Source organism: Petaurus breviceps, unplaced genomic scaffold, assembly GCF_028583685.1.
Source record: "Petaurus breviceps papuanus isolate PSGF00001 unplaced genomic scaffold, PetGlider_PUasm1.0 79, whole genome shotgun sequence".
NCBI lineage: Eukaryota > Metazoa > Chordata > Mammalia > Diprotodontia > Petauridae > Petaurus > Petaurus breviceps.
The window spans coordinates 17200122-17218524 of NW_027186523.1; the positions used below are offsets into that span (position 1 = coordinate 17200122).

The 18403-nt window shown below is 38.9% G+C and overlaps 1 protein-coding gene across 5 annotated transcripts in view; it reads right to left on the bottom strand.

The window, feature by feature from the left end:
* The window catches only part of FRMD4A (FERM domain containing 4A), a 416929-nt gene that overhangs the window by 352135 nt on the left and 46391 nt on the right, over positions 1–18403 (bottom strand). Inside the window, exon 1 of one of the 5 annotated variants that reach the window (XM_069106433.1) lies at positions 9132–9596. The exons of 3 other annotated variants lie outside the window; for them this stretch is intronic. In XM_069106433.1, coding sequence (XP_068962534.1) covers positions 9132–9290 — 159 coding nt within the window. In that variant the 5' untranslated portion in view covers positions 9291–9596. Of the gene's footprint in view, positions 1–9131; positions 9599–18403 lie in introns of those variants that run through there. One more of the 5 variants, XM_069106437.1, reaches the window with a different exon arrangement.

Below are 18403 nucleotides of genomic sequence, written 5' to 3' on the forward strand. Positions count from 1 at the left end.
TTATTATAAGACACTGTTCCCTGCCCTCGTGGAGCTTACAGTATAGGAGAGATGGTGTCTATTCATTTCAATCTCAAATCCATAAATAGTTTCTTTAGGCTAAGCATTTTCATCATGAGGAGTCCTGTATAAATGCCTAAGAATCCTCCTGGACCAAGACATTCTAAGCAGTGCCCTAAGACAAGACTACAGGTAAGATACTTCCTTCTAGTCTAGAGGTTATTTAAGGCCATACTAGGAAGGAGAGGAACACCAAGTCTAAAATCAACCAAACAATAAAAAAAAAAAATGAAGGAGGCTGCATTGATTTCTATCAATGTCCAAGATACAAAGTCTTGATTAGATAAAAGAAGCTGGCACTCTCTCCCCTTTCCAGGATTGCTTTTGGACAGTATCCCTGAAGTACTGTATCAGTTCCAACTTGGATCTGCCTAACTGTAAGTAGGGTCGTAGTCCCACATTTGCTGTACAGAAAATGCTTAGTGGTGCCCAATGTGAAAGGTTTTGCAAAGAAAGAAAACAAAACTGCAGGTTATTTGGCCCCAATCCACAAGCATTGTGGAAATGCCACCATTGCTGCTCAGAACAGGAAAATGACAAGTAAAATTCCCCCTTAGGGAAACACAAACCAAACCACTAGAACCAAGGCTGTGTAGGAAAGAGACAGCCCCCGCTTTTGGATCCTGACTATCTCTGTGGGGAGGAGAGAATAGAAGGCTCTTCTGATTTCTAGGAACTGTCAACCTTGTGACCTACATTTTTTCAGCCCCCAAACACACAGGAAATTTGAACCCTGGGATTTCTCCTGCTAGCAAAGACATCAAAATTACCTTCCTACAGTCTTTCAGGAGCTGCTTATTTATTTCAGATCCGATTTCTCTCTGAGAGTGCTATTTTAGAGTCTCACTGGGAAGTCAAAGAGGCTAACAATAGTTAGAATAACAGTAATGATGTTAATATAACTTTGGGGGCAGTTTCTTTTTAAAATGCTAGAGAAACATTCTTTTTTCTTTTCTACATTTGCCAGAAAGTTCTGAAGGCATGAGTATCATTACATTTGGGAAAATACATATACATATATATACATATTACTTATATGTACATACACATACATTTATATATTTATAAATAGAGAGGTAGGTATTTATTCACTAAGTTGTTCAAGGTCAAAGTACAAGAATGATAGATCTAGGATGAGAAAGTAGGTTCCCTGAATCTCACACAAGGGGTGAATCTCCATCTTCTCTCCCTACATGTTCCATGAAATACTCTTTGTAGGGCACACAAATACCCTCTGGGAAGTGACTCAATTCTCAGGAGATCCTATTGCCTTCCCTTCTCCACTGTTGCATGCTTCTCCAATGCTGCATGCTTCCAAAGAAATGTCCACCCAAACAAACCACTGTCATGGCAAATTCAACATGTCTAAAACTGTACACAAGGACACACAGCACCATGATGCTGATAATGCTTTGGTCATTAATAATGAATAATAATGAATTAATAATAGAATGAAGAGCTTTTGGAATCAGTTTGGTTAGAAGGTAGGATGACATGAGCCAGCAATCGCTTGAATTTCAAGAGCTTCAGAGATGCATTAGGATAATGCAATTAACAGAGTCTGACAAAAATTAAGAATGCTAAAAGACTTAACTGTTGTTCAATCATTAGGATTTCCAATAGTTTCATTTCTCATAGGCTATAGAGCTAGAAAGGCTCTTAGAGATAAATTTTAGTTCAACCTCCTTACTTTGTAGGTGAGAAATTGAGGCCCAGAAAAACCAAGTCACTTGCCTGAGGTTCCACAGTTGGACAATAACAGAGAAAGCATTTGCACTTAGGTCTCTGATTCCAAATTCGCTGCTCTTTCTACGATATCATGGAGTCAATGTCTTTATACTAATTTTATTAACAGAAAAGGTAAGGGAAGAGTGTTTGAGATATAGAGAGACCTCTGTGGAGATCATTTTGGGGGGGAGCTCCTCATGTAGATGAAAGGGCCAGAAATAAAATTTGAGTAGGAGTGACTTTCTTACTGCTAGTAATACTTCAATGACTCACTGATGTCATTGGTCCTCTTCAAAAAATTAAGGATGAACAATGATCTTACTGATAAGAGTTGTTTCACTGTTCCTGTTGTAAGCCTTTATCATCTCATTCAATTCTTGTCTATATTTTCCCACATATTCCCTCACAGAGGATCCACTCAACTTTCTGGAATCCTTCCTCTTGGTCTTCTGGATTACCAATCATAGAATTGCACTGTTAAACTTACTCTATCCAAAATACTGAAGCTCAATCAACTCTGTAGACTCTGCAGAGGTAGAAGTTTGTTCCTCCACACCTTGCCTTCATCAATAAAATTGTCAAAAATCTTCATAGAGAGGGGCAGCTAGGTGGCTCAGTGAATAGAGCACCAGCCCTGGAGTCAGGAGGACCTGAGTTCAAATCCAGTCTCAGACACTTGACACACTTACTAACCATGTGACTTTGGGCAAGTCACTTAATCCAAATAGCCCTCCAAAAAAACCCCAAAAAACCCCAAAAATGTTCATAGAGGGAGAAAGTTGTGTAGTGGACTGAGTGCTGGACATGGAGTCAGGAAGACCTGGGTCACAATCCTGCTTCAAATATTGCAAAGTGGCATGACTCTGGGCAAGCCACTTAATCTCCCTGTGCCTCAGTTTCTGTATCTATAAAATGAATGGTAAAATCAATCTCAATGACTTCTAAGTGCCTTCTAACTCTCAATATATAATCCCACAATCCTTATGATTGCTGTGACATTTCTCAATGTGCCTTCTGTGTGAAGATAAACAGTAAAAGCATAACTCAACATTCTTAAAATGAACAAGAAAAAAACAACAGCAAAGCAGCTTTCAGAATGTTTCTAAGAATAATTTAAGAAGTGGGATATGTAATATGTTTTATTAAATCTGGTCACATTAGGGAAGAAAAACTCACAAATATGAGTTATGTTTACAATTCTATCACTAATGGTGATCATGAGTTAGTCGAGACTTTATGTATCATTTATGGGTCAATAAATGAAGGCTTGGACTAGGTCTGGGCCACAAAATACAAGATATCTGAAATTCAGGATTAATTTTGAAAATTTTAATAGCTTGTTATCTGACTGGTCAGTTCCTTTTCCTACTATATACTTCTGGGATGATACACTTATGCCACTGCTTCTTGTAGGAAAAATCGCTTTTGTTAATAAACTACCCCCTACTTATGCCTGATATGAATCCCTTTTTCCTGCCCCTTCAGTTACTCATAATTCTGGATTATGTCGATGGGATGAATATGTAGCTAGAGAAAGAAATGAGTCAGAAGAGAAGGATGTGAAATTGTTACACTTTTAACTTGTGAAATACTCAGATATCTATACTTGGAGTTCTTAAACTTTTTTGTGTTGTGGACCCCTTTGGCAGTCTGGTGAAGCCTATGGGCCCCTTCTCAGAAGAAGGTTTTTAAATTCATAAAATAAAATATACAGAAATGCAAAGGAAACCAATTGTATTGAAATATAGATGTCAAAATAGTTATTTTTTTTTAAGTTCCCAGACCCCAGGTTAAGAATCCCTGATTAGAAGGAGACTTTTAGTATATTGGATTGATCCTGAAAAGAGAAGATTGTAGTGGCTACCACACTGGCATACCCAGGATGAATGCTAGCACAGGTTCTTAGATCTGCTTTACTAGGAAAGATAGCTATTTAAGGGGTCAACAATCTTTTTAAAATTATATTCACTAGTTCAGGGGGAAAGTCAGCACCCTGAACTTCAGAGAAAATACAAGCAGAGAAATAAAGACCAACAGACAGGGCTCTGACTGCCTGAATCAACTATATACTTTACATACATCCCTGGATAGAGAGAGTCTTTACATCTGAGCAGTCAGGGAGCTCTGAACATGTGGCCACACAAAATTGCGACCAGGGAATCACAAGATTCTTCTCATAAGTGAGCCCCCAAAGCAAAACCAACTCAGAGTATATATATACTTTTCAGAGCCAGAAAGCATAATGACCCTCTTGACTCAGTGCCTAATTAGAAATTAGCAAGTGTGAAAGCCTTCCTACAAGCAAGCCTCCCCTAAGCAAGCTTCCCTTAATGGACTCCACCTTAGGGCTATTAATGGGCAGGGAAGATCTTAAATCCCATTAACATTACAAGGACATAGACAAGAATTACTCAATATGAAAAGGCATGGATGAGTTGCAATCTGCTCTGTTGGAAGGAATATTACAAATCTGAAGTTTTCAACTACAGTAAGTATTGAAGATAATAAGTAATATGACTAAAAAGAAGACTGAATTTGAAACCTGCCTCTGAAACATACTAGACATGTGACAATAGGCAAGTCATTTAACTCCGTGGTATTCCCAAACAATTCTTTAAAATTCTCTGTTACTGACAAGTTAAAGAACAGAAATGGTGGACAGGATTCTATGCCAGGAGTTCCAACCAAATCAAAGAAATCTCAGGCCAGTAAAGGGTACTTTCTCCACCATTGCAAATTGACAATTTAATAAAATGTCTGAGATTTACTGAGGTCAAAAATGTCATTATCCTGCTGCCAAACAGAGGTGAACCTTCCCAAATTTAGCTGGGCTGATCATTAGATGGCATATACTTCATCCTTGGTCTGTGTTGAAGTCTTTCCAGGTTGGTAAAATTGACAAAACTTGTAGTTTGTAAGCACAGCCTTTGCAAGCTAAGGGAGAGATACCTTAATGCTAAGCTGAGGCATAGGATTTTAGAGGCCAAAGAGGGTAAAAGAAACAAACACTTAGACTTGACAGCAAAAGTGTAAACAGTTCTCTAATGAATTTGCTAACTGTTTTTCCCCATTGCAGGCCTTTTGTTCTTTAGTCATGACAGCTGTTATGAGCAAGAGTGGCACGCTCTGTACCACTTGGCATGAAGACATTAAATAATACAAAGTGCATTTTTTGTTACTTGTGTTATATTTGAAACTATTTGCCATCATAATGAAATGATGAAAAGAGAAGAGCAGAAATCATGAATTAACAATTGAAACTCAACTTCCACATGTGGAAACATCTGTTCAAATTGTGGCAAGAACCTATTGGTCCCAGATTGGCCTTACTTTTCATTTCAAAAAACACAAATCTTTCATGGAAAGTAAAATCATCCTTGCTTTTGAAAGACTGCTCATCATCTTCATTGTCATGCCAATTAAATAAACAGTTGAAACTGTTTTAAATAAATAGGGTACAAAGAGATTTTTTCCTTTTCAATTCTTTTCAATTCAATCACCATTTATAAAGCATCTACCATGTAAATAAATAAATAACCCCCCCTCCCAAAACAAAATAAAACAAGAAATATCTACCATGTGCCAAACACTGTGTTAGGTGATAGATGTATAGAGAAAAACAAAATAGCCTTTATTTTCTAGGAACTTATTGCTCTACTCAGAGGGGAATGAGATGAACACAGATAACTAAATACAAAATATACATAATATATGACAATTCTAGGTGAGTGGAGGAAGAAATTATAATTGAAAATTAGGAAAATCCTTTGATGAGCTATATCACTTGAGATGAACATGGAAGTGAATGGTTCTGAGGATAAGTAAAATTCATACACAAAGCTTTCAAACAGTGGAGCTCAGTAGACCAAAGAATCCCAACCCAGAGAAGAGGCAAGTTATGCTGAGTTCTAAACCTGGTTTTTCTATTGCCTCTGGAGATAAGAGCTTACAAGAGGAAGAGGCGAAAAGAGTATAATAGCATAATTTCTTTAGAGATGATATGTCAAGAAGGAAACAGTACATAGTTAACATAAACTCAGGATCATGGCTTAGGAATATCTGAAAGCACTTCCAATGCATGATTGTTCCAAGTTTCTCTATAAGGCATGGGGAAAACTAAGGTATAGCCTTTTGAATGATTGGCTCTTTGTTTCACAATAAGCCAAGATCAGAGCTGGGTATAAATGAAAGAAGGAACATATAAATAAAATCCCCAAGGTAATGATATTCATGCCATATATAGCCATTGACCTTTGCTTTCTTCCTTATAATTACCAGAGGGGCAGGATAGGATCAGTGTATGCAAGTTATGGGAAGACAGATTTTATTCAGGAAAAGAAAGGACTCCTGAGCACTTAGAGCTGTCTCCAAAATGGAATGAGCTGCCTTTTGAGGGTCAAGTTCACTAGAAGTGTTTGGTCAGAAGCTAGATGGAGGGTGTAACTTTTTATTAATAGAAAAAGATGAATACATCCAGCTTTTGCCAAAAAAAAATTCTAATCCCATTTTGCATATGTGACACATGTGTTTCTAAGTCTTTGGGGCCAGAAACAACTTATGGCAGGCCATTACTTCAGAATGCTGATATTATTTATTTTATTCTTCCTTATGCTGCACAAACTGAGGGGAAGAACTGTCAAATTGTTTGTGTGGGCCAGTGAAATTTTGAGTAACCATCCTCAAGTCTAAAATATTTATGAACTGTCTAGTCTCCTAGAAGAATAGGCTACTTTGTACATGGCACCTGGCATTTAATTACTTTGGAGGCATGAGGATGGTTCTGGGGATGAACAAAACTTATATACAAAGCTATCAAATGGCAGACCTCAGTGGACAAAAGACTCCCAAGCCAGAGAAGAGGCAAGCTATGCTGAGTTCTAAACTTGGCTTAGAACACCATGACTCTGGGGCCAACCTTTGATGATTCAGTTCTTCTCTCTGTACTTCCCTGTCTTTAGTCTGCCAGAAGGGACTTCAGAGAATATCCAGGTCAAACTTCCTCATTTTAAATATGAGGAAACTGAGTCTCAGGAGGCTTATGTGACTGGCCCATGATCATAGAGAAAGTCTGGGGGCACTGGACCCAAACCTTTTGACTCCATAACCAGTGTTCTTTCTACTACACTATTTTCCTCCCCTGTACCCTGCTTCCCCTTCCTCATTGGTGAATGTTAGGCAAAGAAGTTCTTATAAAAAACAGAAGCCATAGAGCCAGATATGGGAAGAAATATATTGTAACGTCATTAGCAGAAACAAGAAAAAAAAGGGGGGGAACTGAGACCCAAGGTTGCTATTGAAAGACTACTCAGCATGGGGGGGAGCATATTTATAACATAATGCCTTGCTCATAGTGATTGCTTAATATGTATTTATTAATTTGAATAGTGAAAGGCTCAAAAAGAGTCTCTTCACATGGAGCTATCTGATACTTTTTTAGATCCACCAGAAGACTTAGAATTCTACAATCCAAAAACTAAGGGACCAGAAAGGAAAGAAGACACACAGAGGGGAAAGGCTTCTAGAGGCTTCTAGGTCATAGATTTATTTAGAGCTGGAAGGAAAACTTAGAGGTCATTGCATACAACTCCCTCATTTTATAGCTGGAGAAGGGAGATTAAGTCACTTTCCCATGGTCATACCACTAGTAAACAAGGAAAGGTAGGCTGAGGCCACTGAACTTTCCTGCATGGGCAGGGAAAGCCGGTTGTCCCAAGTGGAGTAAACTCCCCAAAGGGCAGCCTGGCAAACAGTGCCCCAAGTGAAGGGATCAATAAACCCCAAAGCGGGCAAGCTCAGCCCCATGGTACAACCATTGTTGGAGGCCATTTCTATTACCTCCATGTTGGCTTGCCACTACACACTTCTAGAGGGACCAGCAGTAGCTTTTGCTCTGTGGAATTTTCCTAGGGCGGAAGCTGATACATCGCTACAAAGGCAGGAAAGATAGAGGCAAAGCCAAACAAAGGTTGTCCTACTTAAGCCTCTGGAGCTGTCCCTTCAACACAAATCCAAACATTCTGTGGGGAACTGGTTGGGGGTTGGGGAAAGAGAGAGAATTATTTAGCCATTACTGTTAATTAAGGGATTTGGCACAGGCCACATTAAGCTTAAAGATACAAAGACCAGGCAGCCTGTTTGGTTCCAAACATCAAGGTGATCTGGCTCATAAAGAGGGATGGGTCTAAAGCTATTTGAAATTATTTTTTATGGAACAAGCCCACTAGGTAAGGCATTCTACCACTCAAGGAAACCTCAGCACCAGAGACCAGGAACATGTTCCCCTCCCCTAGTCTTTCAGATAAAAGCAAAATCCTATCAGAACTAAAAAGTTCTAAGTCAAGGGGTTGGTAAACCCTTGTGGGGGGGGGGGGGGTGTTTGTAAAATTGTGTAAAAATTTTTGACAGCTGTGTTTCCTTATGATTGGTCTCCTTTGTGTTTTATTTTGTGCATTTAAAAACACTATTCTGAGAAGAGCTACATAGACTTCACTTCACAAGGTGAAGTGTCCATGACACAAAAGTACAATTACTCCTGCTCCAAGGTTTCCTGAGCTGATGTCAGTGGATGTATCCTGTATCCTGGCTACCTTTTAAAGTTCTTAATGTCAAACAGTCTCAAAAACACCTACCTGGGTTAATGACGTTTCCTTTCCCCAGATGAACTAGGCGAAGCACAAAGGGTAAATGTCCATTTTCAGAAGTTACTTTATAAATGAGAGAGGAAGGACCCTTCCCAAATTCAGGACTCTTCAATCTTGCCTTCTTGTTCTAAGGACTCAAGGAAATATCAACAATCTCCCCTCATCCGTTTTGCTTCATCCTTCACACCCTAGGGATAGGGGTTGAGCCTATGATTTCATTGATAAAGAGAATTCCCAAGTGAGGGAACTACCTTACTAATGCAAGTTGGCACCTTCTCTCTAACTCATTGTCTAGGAGAGTTACTTAAGGCCCTAAGAATTTAATTAAGTGACTTGGTCAGGGTCACATTATCAGGTTGTGTCAGAAGAGGACTGAAGCAGGATTTGGCTGTAAGTCCAGCACTCTATTCATTATGCCATATTGCTTGGATACCTCATAGACTTTGTAAAAATAACAGTTCTACCAACACTCATAACTATCCTCATATAGGTGGCATAGGCTCTCTCCTCTCCTCTCCTCTCCTCTCCTCTCTCTTTCTTCTCTCCCATCCCTTCCTCCCTATCTCTCCCTCTCCTTCTTTCTCTCCCTCTCCCTGTGTCTCTGTGTCTGTATCTCTTCCCCACCCCCACTCCTTTTCTCCTCTCAACCTCCTCTCATCTCTTGATGTTTGGAAGAAGTTTTAGAAGACAGACAAATCCCACCTGGTAAACAGCCCTGGAGATGCACCATGGTTTCAACATCAGTTGCAAGACTCGAATGTTTCCAGCTCGGCAGGTCCTTAGTGCCCGGGCAGTCAGGTTCCACACCAGGCTGTCCCAGCTATATAAAAGGTCTTCAAAACTAAAGAGTACAGCAGCCATGCCAGCTATGTGCCCAGTTGTACCTCTCTCTGATCCCAAGCAACAAACCAGATGACTGGACTTCTTAGGAACCACAAGGTTCAAATGTCACAGTGTTTTAATCAAAAAAGAAAAAAAATGCAGCCAAAATAAACTTTGCTCCTTCTTCCTTAACCTTTAACCCTCCTCCTCCCTACCACCACTAATCTTTAGGGACTGTTTTCCCTCAGGGACTGTGGAATGACTTCTTAAATCAAGATGCTTTTCTTCTACCCCTGGGAATTACCAGAGACAAGGTGAAAATATCCTCCTCTAGTAAGTAGATAGTCACACATCCCTCCCTTGTGGAAGACTGATGCTTATTCTCAAGCTGACTTCTCAGCTGGCCACAGCAAAACCCAGAAAAGAGCTAAAATCCAAAGCCATCACTAAGTTTTCGAAGTGCTGGGATTCTTTCCAAGGGGAGAAAGCAGAGGGGAAGAAAGAAAAAAAATTGCTGTCTCTCTCTGCCAACATTCCCAAGACATTCCATGTCTTTACTTAACCCCTTCAAATTCAGCAACCTAAGGCTGTTTTGCAAGGACAAAATCATGTTTAAATTATGAGAAAACCAGTCTCCCCCCCCCCCCCAGTCTCCAGCCTCAGGAGGCACCATGTGTGATTTAGCAAAAACAGCAGTATATTTTTTGGATGTTTTGCAAGTTTGGATTAGTACAGAATGAACCTAAAGAAATGTTATTGAAAGACTAAAGCTCAAAGTTTTAGAAGGAGGTGATGAAAAGGTGGGAAAGGCTTCATAGACCTTCGTATATGTCACAGGCCATTTTCAGACAAGTCTTTTTACTATTTAGGAGGATAGGCTAGCCATATATATAGGATACATCCATGAAAGAAAACTCAGTAAAACTCTGGGCTCTGTGATGCTAAGCATGTGGTAGTTGTTCGTGATGACAATTACAGGACATTTTATATGGTTTTACCAAGCTTCAGAAGTGCTGCATCCAAGTCCTGTATGTTACAACTTTGATCTATGGGGAATGGAAACTTTATCCCATAATATGCAGTAATAAAAAAAAATCCACTGTTTTTGCTAGTGGGCTACCTAGCTTGGTATATAAAATAGGGATATGCCTGAAAGACCAAACAAGTAATAAACCATATCCTGGAGGGGAAAAAAAAAGCAGGAATGGAGAGGGGTTAATTGCTTCTTCATACACTCATTTTGAATATGGTGTCATTAAAAAACCTATCATGTTTTCCTTAGTATGCTTATGAGCCTTCTGCACGTTCTTTGCTCTATCTCTGGGTCTCAGACTTCACATAAAATTCTCAAGGGTGGATGCTATCACATCAATGACATTTCATGATTATGAATAGAGGGAATATAAAAAAAACTGGTTCTAAAAATAGAAACTCCAGGTTTAAATTCCCCTTCCAATACTTTGCTAACTATGTGACTTTGAACAATTAACTTAGTTTCCCTGGGTCTCAGTTTTGTTGTTGTCCAGTCGTGTCTGACTCTTTATGACTCCATTTGGGGTTTTCTTGACAAAGATACTGGAGTGGTTTTCTCTTTCCTTCTCCAACTCATTTTACAGATGAGGAAATGGAGGCAAACAGGGTTAAGTGACTTGCCTAGAGTCACACAGCTAGTAAGTGTTTGAGGACAGATTAGAACTCAGGAAGATGAGAATTCCTGACTCCAGACCCAGTGCCCTAGCCACTGTGCCACCCAGCTGCCCTCAGTTTACTCATCTATAAAATGAGATGGTTGGACTATGTGGTCTCCAAGGTTTGTTCCAGATTTAGATAGATGATCCTAATGTGCCATTATAAAATCATGGGTATGATTTTAAAACAATGTCCCTCCAACTAATGTCTTTCTTCCCCTTATCGTGTTTTTACACTTTCCATGTTCTTCTTCAAGAAATAAATGTTATTTCCACCATAAAACCCATTTTAGAGAGTTGTATTATTTAGCTATAAAACACTGACCCAAGGCTAAAACCATGTAAGGCCTCAGAATTATATATTGTTCTACTTCCCTAAAACCCCTGGTGGATTCATTTTAGTTTTTAAAAGAAAAATATAATTTTTAAGTTATTTACAGTTTCCCCATAAACTCAAAGACTACTTTTATACAATTTTTTTAATGCAAAAACAAACAAAAATCCTCCCAAAAATACAATGTGGAAAAAGATGGATCCATTAACATTAGCTAACTGCTTTGGTATTTCTGAGGAAAAACAAATAATGATACAGTGCAGTTAACTACTGTATGTGTGCCCTGAGCTCATTCCATACATGCTCTAGAGAATTTTGGCTATGAACCAGACTCCTATCAGAAAGCATGTAATTATGGGACAGATAGGGATATTGCTAAAGGAGATGTTTTACTCTATTGATTAAATAATATGACTTTCAAAAAAGCCTATTTCAATATGTATTTAGCTGATAGACTGGAACAGGAGTCCCTTTAAGTCTAAAGGTTACTTTATACATTAAAAAATTTTGAATACAAAATGCATTTATTTCTGAGGACAAAAGTGCTGGTTCAAACTCAATTGGAATCTGCATGACTTTTGCAGAATGGGAAAGCTCTCTAAAGGGATTCTTTGTGTATTCTTAAATTTGAAGTTCTTAAGAGGGGTCCTCTCTGATTGTATTTCTGGAAATCTAACATACTCCTATGGCTACGCATGGTGAGAGTGGCTTTGCCAAAGACACTGCCCCATTCTCCAGGGCAAAGTCAGGACCCCTGAATTCCTTCCTTTGCTATAGACCCATAGAGAGGTGATTTACTCAGACAGATTTTCACAGGGTAGCTTAAGAGAGAGCTGCTTGACCAGGATAGGTGTGCAAACAACAATAATTTATACTTATAGAAAGCTTTCGAGTTCTCCACACATTTCACGGATTTTATTTCATTTAATCTCTGCAATATGGTGAAGAAGGAAGAAAGAAAAGGAAAGAAGGAAGGAGGGAAGGAGAGGGAGGAGCTAGAATAAGAAAGGAAGGAAACAAAGGAAGGGAGAAAGAGAAGGAGGAAAAGTAGGAAGGAAAGAAATAAACTTTTATCAAGCAGCTTTCTGATAGGAGTCTGATGCTAACCACTTTACAAGTATTTCCTTCAATTCTCATGACAACCCTGGGAGTTAGGTTAGGGGTGGGGAATCTGTAGCCTTGACACATATGGCCTACTAGGTCCTCAAGTATGGCCCTCTGATTGATTCTAAAGGTCACAGAATAAATCTCCTTAATAAAAGGATTTGTTCTGTAAAACTTGGACTCAGTCAAAAGGCAGCACCCACAGGTTCTACACTCCTGAGTTAGGTGCTATTATTTTTCCTATTTTACAGTAGAGGAAACTGAGACAGAGATTAAGTGATTTGCTCAAGGTCATACAGCTAGTAAGCACCTGAAGCTTGAGTTGGTAGGCACGAGCACCTAGCTTATGGACTGGGTGTGCTAACAACCAGTTCCTGTTACCATTGCTTCTTCCCATTCCCCTTATAACTGAAATTTATCTAAACCATGTTCTCTATGCATACCTGTGATAGGTTAGGTGATATATCCAAGCTAACAAAGTTAGTTGGGATTGACCTAAGACAAGGACTGTGGGTTTTTTACTCCATGTCCAATGCTCTTTGGGCATAACAGTGACTTGGCATTCACCTCTCCCGACCTAAACACCTTCTGAGCTGAAAACATCTTTTACTGTCTCCATCTTTTCCTCATCACACTTGGAAGATCAAATTTCATAAGCCATCTACCTATTTAGAAGCTGAAGGATAGAAAATGGAAGGAAGGGTAGTTTCTAAAAACAAACCAAAGTAAACCAAGAGACAGAGCTTGTGCTAATTAATAGAATGTCATACACAAGCTGGAGATAAACAATCCCTTTTCTTCAAGGAGATTGTTGTCTAATGGCTGATACTGAAATACTTTTAATCAAAACCCAAGAACACAAGGACTGAGCCAATTAGTTAATTCATTAAACATCCACTGTATGCTCTGGAAAGTTATACAGAAAAAATGGGCTCACAGATGTAGAGTGATAAAGGACTTTAGAAGTCAGAATGCCCAACTCTGACAATTAAGAGATGAGGAAATTGAGGCCTATTGGGGAGAAATTACTTCCCAGTGGTCACACAGGTACTAACTGATAGGGCCAGAATTTGAATCTGTCTTCTGATTCCCAATCCAACACTCTCTTCCTTACACCAGACCTTCTCCGGATATGTTCTGTAGATCTCTGAGGGTCTCTGAGACTCTTTCAAGGGGTCCATGAGGTCAAAATAATTTTTGTAATAATACTAGGACATTATGTGCTTATTAAAATACTATTTGCTCTTCTGATTATATATCTGTGAAGCCAGATTTTCTTCATAAACTTCAACCAAAACAACATATCTCAACAGACTGAATGCAGAAATATACATGAGAATTCAGCTGTCTTCTATTAAGCAAGACATAAAAGAGATTTACAAAAATATGTAAAATAATGCCACTCTTCTCACTAAGTTTTTGGTTTTTTTTGGAAAAGTTCTTTTCCATAAAACATGCTATTTACATAAACATATAATGGATTTATTGTTATCTAAAATAGATATTTTTAAAATTTATCAGTTTTAATTTCTCATATGGTAAATATCAATAGACAACCCACATAAGCAAAAACTCTTTAATTTTAAGAGTGTTAAAGGAGTCTTGAGGTCAAAATTTTGGGAATTGAGTCTCTACACTCTACTAGAAATAAAAACCATGGTTCCTTAGTTCTGTGAATGGGAAGAGAAGCTGAAAAACAGTTTCTGGAATTAAGAAAGGCAGCAATTCAGGATGATTATTGGTGTAGGGAAGTTTCTGACCCTCTATAAAAGGGAAAGAAATAAGACATTAAGTAGTCATGGGATGCCAACCCTCCCATCTACCCCCAACAATCTCTTCTCCCCTTTATATGTGTTCACCAGAATGAGTCAGTCACCTAATTATCCCAAGCTCCAAATGGGTTACTTTCTGCTGTAGAAAAGGAGTGAACAGCTGTGTGTTGCTGGGGCTGGAAGTGGGGTTGGGTGAGAAGGTCTGAAGGCAAAGTAGATTTATCTCATCCATTACAAAATTGATTCCACCTCATGGAAAATACTCATCAGCATCCTATGAAAAGATTAGCAAGTGAGCATCTAGCTGGGAAGGGATGGTCTTTAGGTAATTACTCACCTCATTTTCCTTTATTCCAGCCCATTTACCTTTCTCCCAATATGTGCTTCCTGTCCTTGTTCTCAGTCCCTAGTTCACTGTTTTTCTAAAGAAGTACTAACTGTCTCTGTCGTAGCTCTGGGATGTTTTAAGAATTAATTACTGCCTTGAAAAGGTTTTGAAAAGCTCTAAGCTGAAAGTGATATATCTTGCAATTGTTATCAATGTGTAAAGTATATAAATATACAGAAATAACAGTACACAACCCTGGGAAATATACATATATGTGTATATATTATATATGTACACATATAGAGAGCAATAGAAAATTACATTAAGAAACATAATCTGAGTCCCTCATTATTATTCAGTTATCATTTCCTGCCATCTATTTTAGAAAATGTCAGGCATAACATTGACTACAGAACTCCCACACTCTGCTGATAGGCCAAAGGGTGCTACTAGAATGCATAAATAGATTCTATTTTTAAAAAATCCTCTGGGATGAATTTCTTCATTTCATTGTGAATGAGTTCTAAAGGTAAAAGGCAATCATATCACCATGAAAATCCAAACTTTCTACAGCCTGAAGTCAAAAGAGTTTAACTAGAAAGTTAATCAATAGGGCTGTGGTCCAAGGCTGACTTGGGGCCCTGGAAGAACTAAAAGAGAAGAACTACTTAACAATGCTCAAAAGCTTCTAGAAAAATAAAGCAATTCATCACCATTTAGGAGGAAGGGACTTTAGTCCCTCAAGGAATTGCTAAGGAACAGCATTTGGGGGCACAATACAGGGAGAAGGATTATTATACTTTTATTAGGTATTGCCTCTTTCTAGGCCACGTCTGGATCTTTTCAGTTCTTAGTTCTACCCTTCCACCCCTACCCCCTACCTCTCGGGCCCCTTGTAGCCACACATAGGACCCAAACCTGGATTTAAATTCACTGTACATTTAGGTGTTTATTTTTTTTTCTTGCTGTCGTTTTATGAGAACAAATATCACTTATTTTCAAACTTCCAACGAATGTTTGATTAGCCCTGTGGTGCCGGGATATGACAGGGTCTGAAACTTGGTCTTTTGAAAAAAAGACGGTCCCTAAATTTTGTTATCCTAATAGTGTTTCTGCAGCATATGCCTTTCCTTAGGCAGGGTGGAAATGGGCACCAGGCCTGAAATGGTCCATTGATAAGACCCAAAATGCCATACAGGGGAATTGACCCTCTTGGTTTGGCCAAAAGGTCATTGCGATACAGATTTTCTAAAACTGCCTCTGTAGAAACACAATCTATGATACAGATGGAATTGAGGAAACACATTTCCCTTACTTATCCCTCCTACATCAAACCTTAGTCTGAAACATCCTCAGGGAAAAAATTTCTAAGCTTTGTGAAAAGTTATAGTCTCTTTTCTTTACAAAAGTCATTTCTGGGTCCTGGGAATACCACATGTAGAAAGAGAATTTTGTCATTCAGTGAGTGTTTATTTGGCAAAACTTGGACCAGAATGGTCTTTTAAAATTTTGAGACCCTTTAATGCTGACCTCAACACAATAAATGTCATATTTGGGTCTGGATAGCATCCTGATTGTGACACCCAAAGAGTCATCATTTCTGGACCAGAGAATTCAAGAGACATGATGATAAAAACAAAAGGGGGGGGGGTTAAATCATCACTTTCATCTTTCCAGTATATAAAAATATTTTAGGTCCCTGGGAAAGTACATGTAGAAGTAGGAACTGCCCTCTAGAGTAATCGTCAGAGCAGCAGGCCAAGATCTATGTTTAGAAACATTCCCCAAAGGTCTACAGCTATTACCCAAGCTGATTCTATGGCCATAAAAGTGATCTCATTATACCAATTACCTCAGTCACAAAAATAAACACTCACCCACCCACATGCTCAGGACCTAAAAGAAATCAGAACATCAAAATAAACATCTTCAGGCCAAATCAGTCATTCAAAGTGCACTTTTTTTCTTTTTCTGAATTCCTTGTTGGTCAATATCATGATACCATGTTCCATGTTTGTTTCTCTTCAAGGGATGGGGAGAAGGTATTTGTAGGGGGTGTTCTGAAGTCAGAGGTGGGTGCTGCATTTGCCTTAAGTGAGTTAACTTATATAATGTTGATAGAATTGTGTTCTTTTTATCTGAAGTTTTAGAAAGAGGTTGGGACTATTGAAGAAATTAGGTAGAAGTATGGCATAACAGAGAGAGTGCTGGAGCTGGAATCAAGAAAACCTTGAGTTCTAATTCTACTCAGGCACTTACTTCGTTTCTACCACTCTAAGGGTCTGTGATTCCATCGGAAGAGACAATTCATTAAGTCTTGCAGATTATATCTCTTCCACACTTTCCTAGATATCCTTTAAGAGTTGTTGTAGAAAATAAATCATTATATGACAGCCAGCCCTGCCAGTTCTTGGGGCAGCTAAGTAGAGCAGTGGATGGAGTATTGGACTTGAAACAAGAAGATTCATCTTTATGAGTTCAAGTTCAGCCTCAGATACTTACAAGCTGTGTGGCCCTGGGCAAGTCATTTAACCCTGTTTGCCTCAGTTTCCTTACGTGTAAAATGAGCTAGAGAAGGAAATGACAAGCTTCTCCAGTATCTTTGCCAGGAAAAAAAGGCCAGACATAACTGAAAAACCACTAAGCAATAAAAAAAATGCCAGTCCTTGGATACCATGAATATGGTTTGTTGCCAAGTTGGTATGGAATCCTTTGCAACTAGGTGGGTCATGCTAGAGATTGTACTCTGCTGGCAGAGCTTTCAAGGAACATGCTACTTCCACAAGGCAGCAGGGTATGGCATTACTGGAAGAAACACTAGAGAGGAAGAAGAGGGGTCTTAGGGAAGAAAAATGTTCAATTTAAGTTGACCACACTTACTGAATGCTGGCATAAATCACTGACATTAGGCAGGATGCTTTAGAGACCCCAGGGTAGGGTACTGCCATCCTCCTCAAACTTGGTCCAAAGAATAAAGCAAATTCTCCCTAGAATGACTTGGTTCCTCAGGATATTTGCATTTTCCCCCCAAACCAAAACGGATAGAGATAGTAAAACTTATCACTTTACTTCTCAAAGTCAGGCCTTTTTAAGAACAGTTTTTTGTTATTTATACGCTGCTGACTAGAAAAGTTGGCCTGGGCATCCTCATAAAGAGTTCACTTGGATAAAATCACATGTGGGTTTTGATCTGTGGTTTTGTGTGCACATATGGTTGTGCTCCTATTTAAACTAGCTTAACTATAAATGACTTTGTGGATCATGGGTATGGAATAAAGAGTTAGGAGGAAGAACCAGGAGTACATTAGGGTCTAGGACAGGTACTCTTGAACAACAGGCTTGTAATCAGGAACCTAGAAACATAAATGAATTCAAGATCAAGGAGAAATAGTAGACTTTAGCAGGCAAGCAAAAGTCCAGACATACAGAAATACCCCAGAGTTCAAAGCAAGCAAGTAATAAGAAGTCAAGGAGACAGACAAGAACCAGGAGGACACAGCGGTAGCTATTTGGATAGAAGGCAGCACAGAGATTCACAGGACTCTAAGGGATAGGACAAAGCAGGTTAAACAAATATGCAAGGCATCAGTACCAAGAAAACCGTGAACGCAAAAGCAACTCTTGGATACAATCAATAAACATTTATATTACTTGCTATGAGGACAAGAGTTATGCCCTGTAAGTGGTGAACCTAGCACTTAGAGGTAGAAATGAGTATGAGCATCTGGTTGGAGTAGGCAGAGAGGAAGGTGGATCCTGATATCATATGTCTAAACTTTTATATATTGACCTGGCACATAGTAGATTCTTAATAAATGCTTATTGACTGACCTACTGGATCTTTCCTGAGTCCTGCCAATTGCTGAAAATGACCAAATGTTATATTTGTATGAGATGTGGGCTAAATCCAAGACATAGCAAGCTCC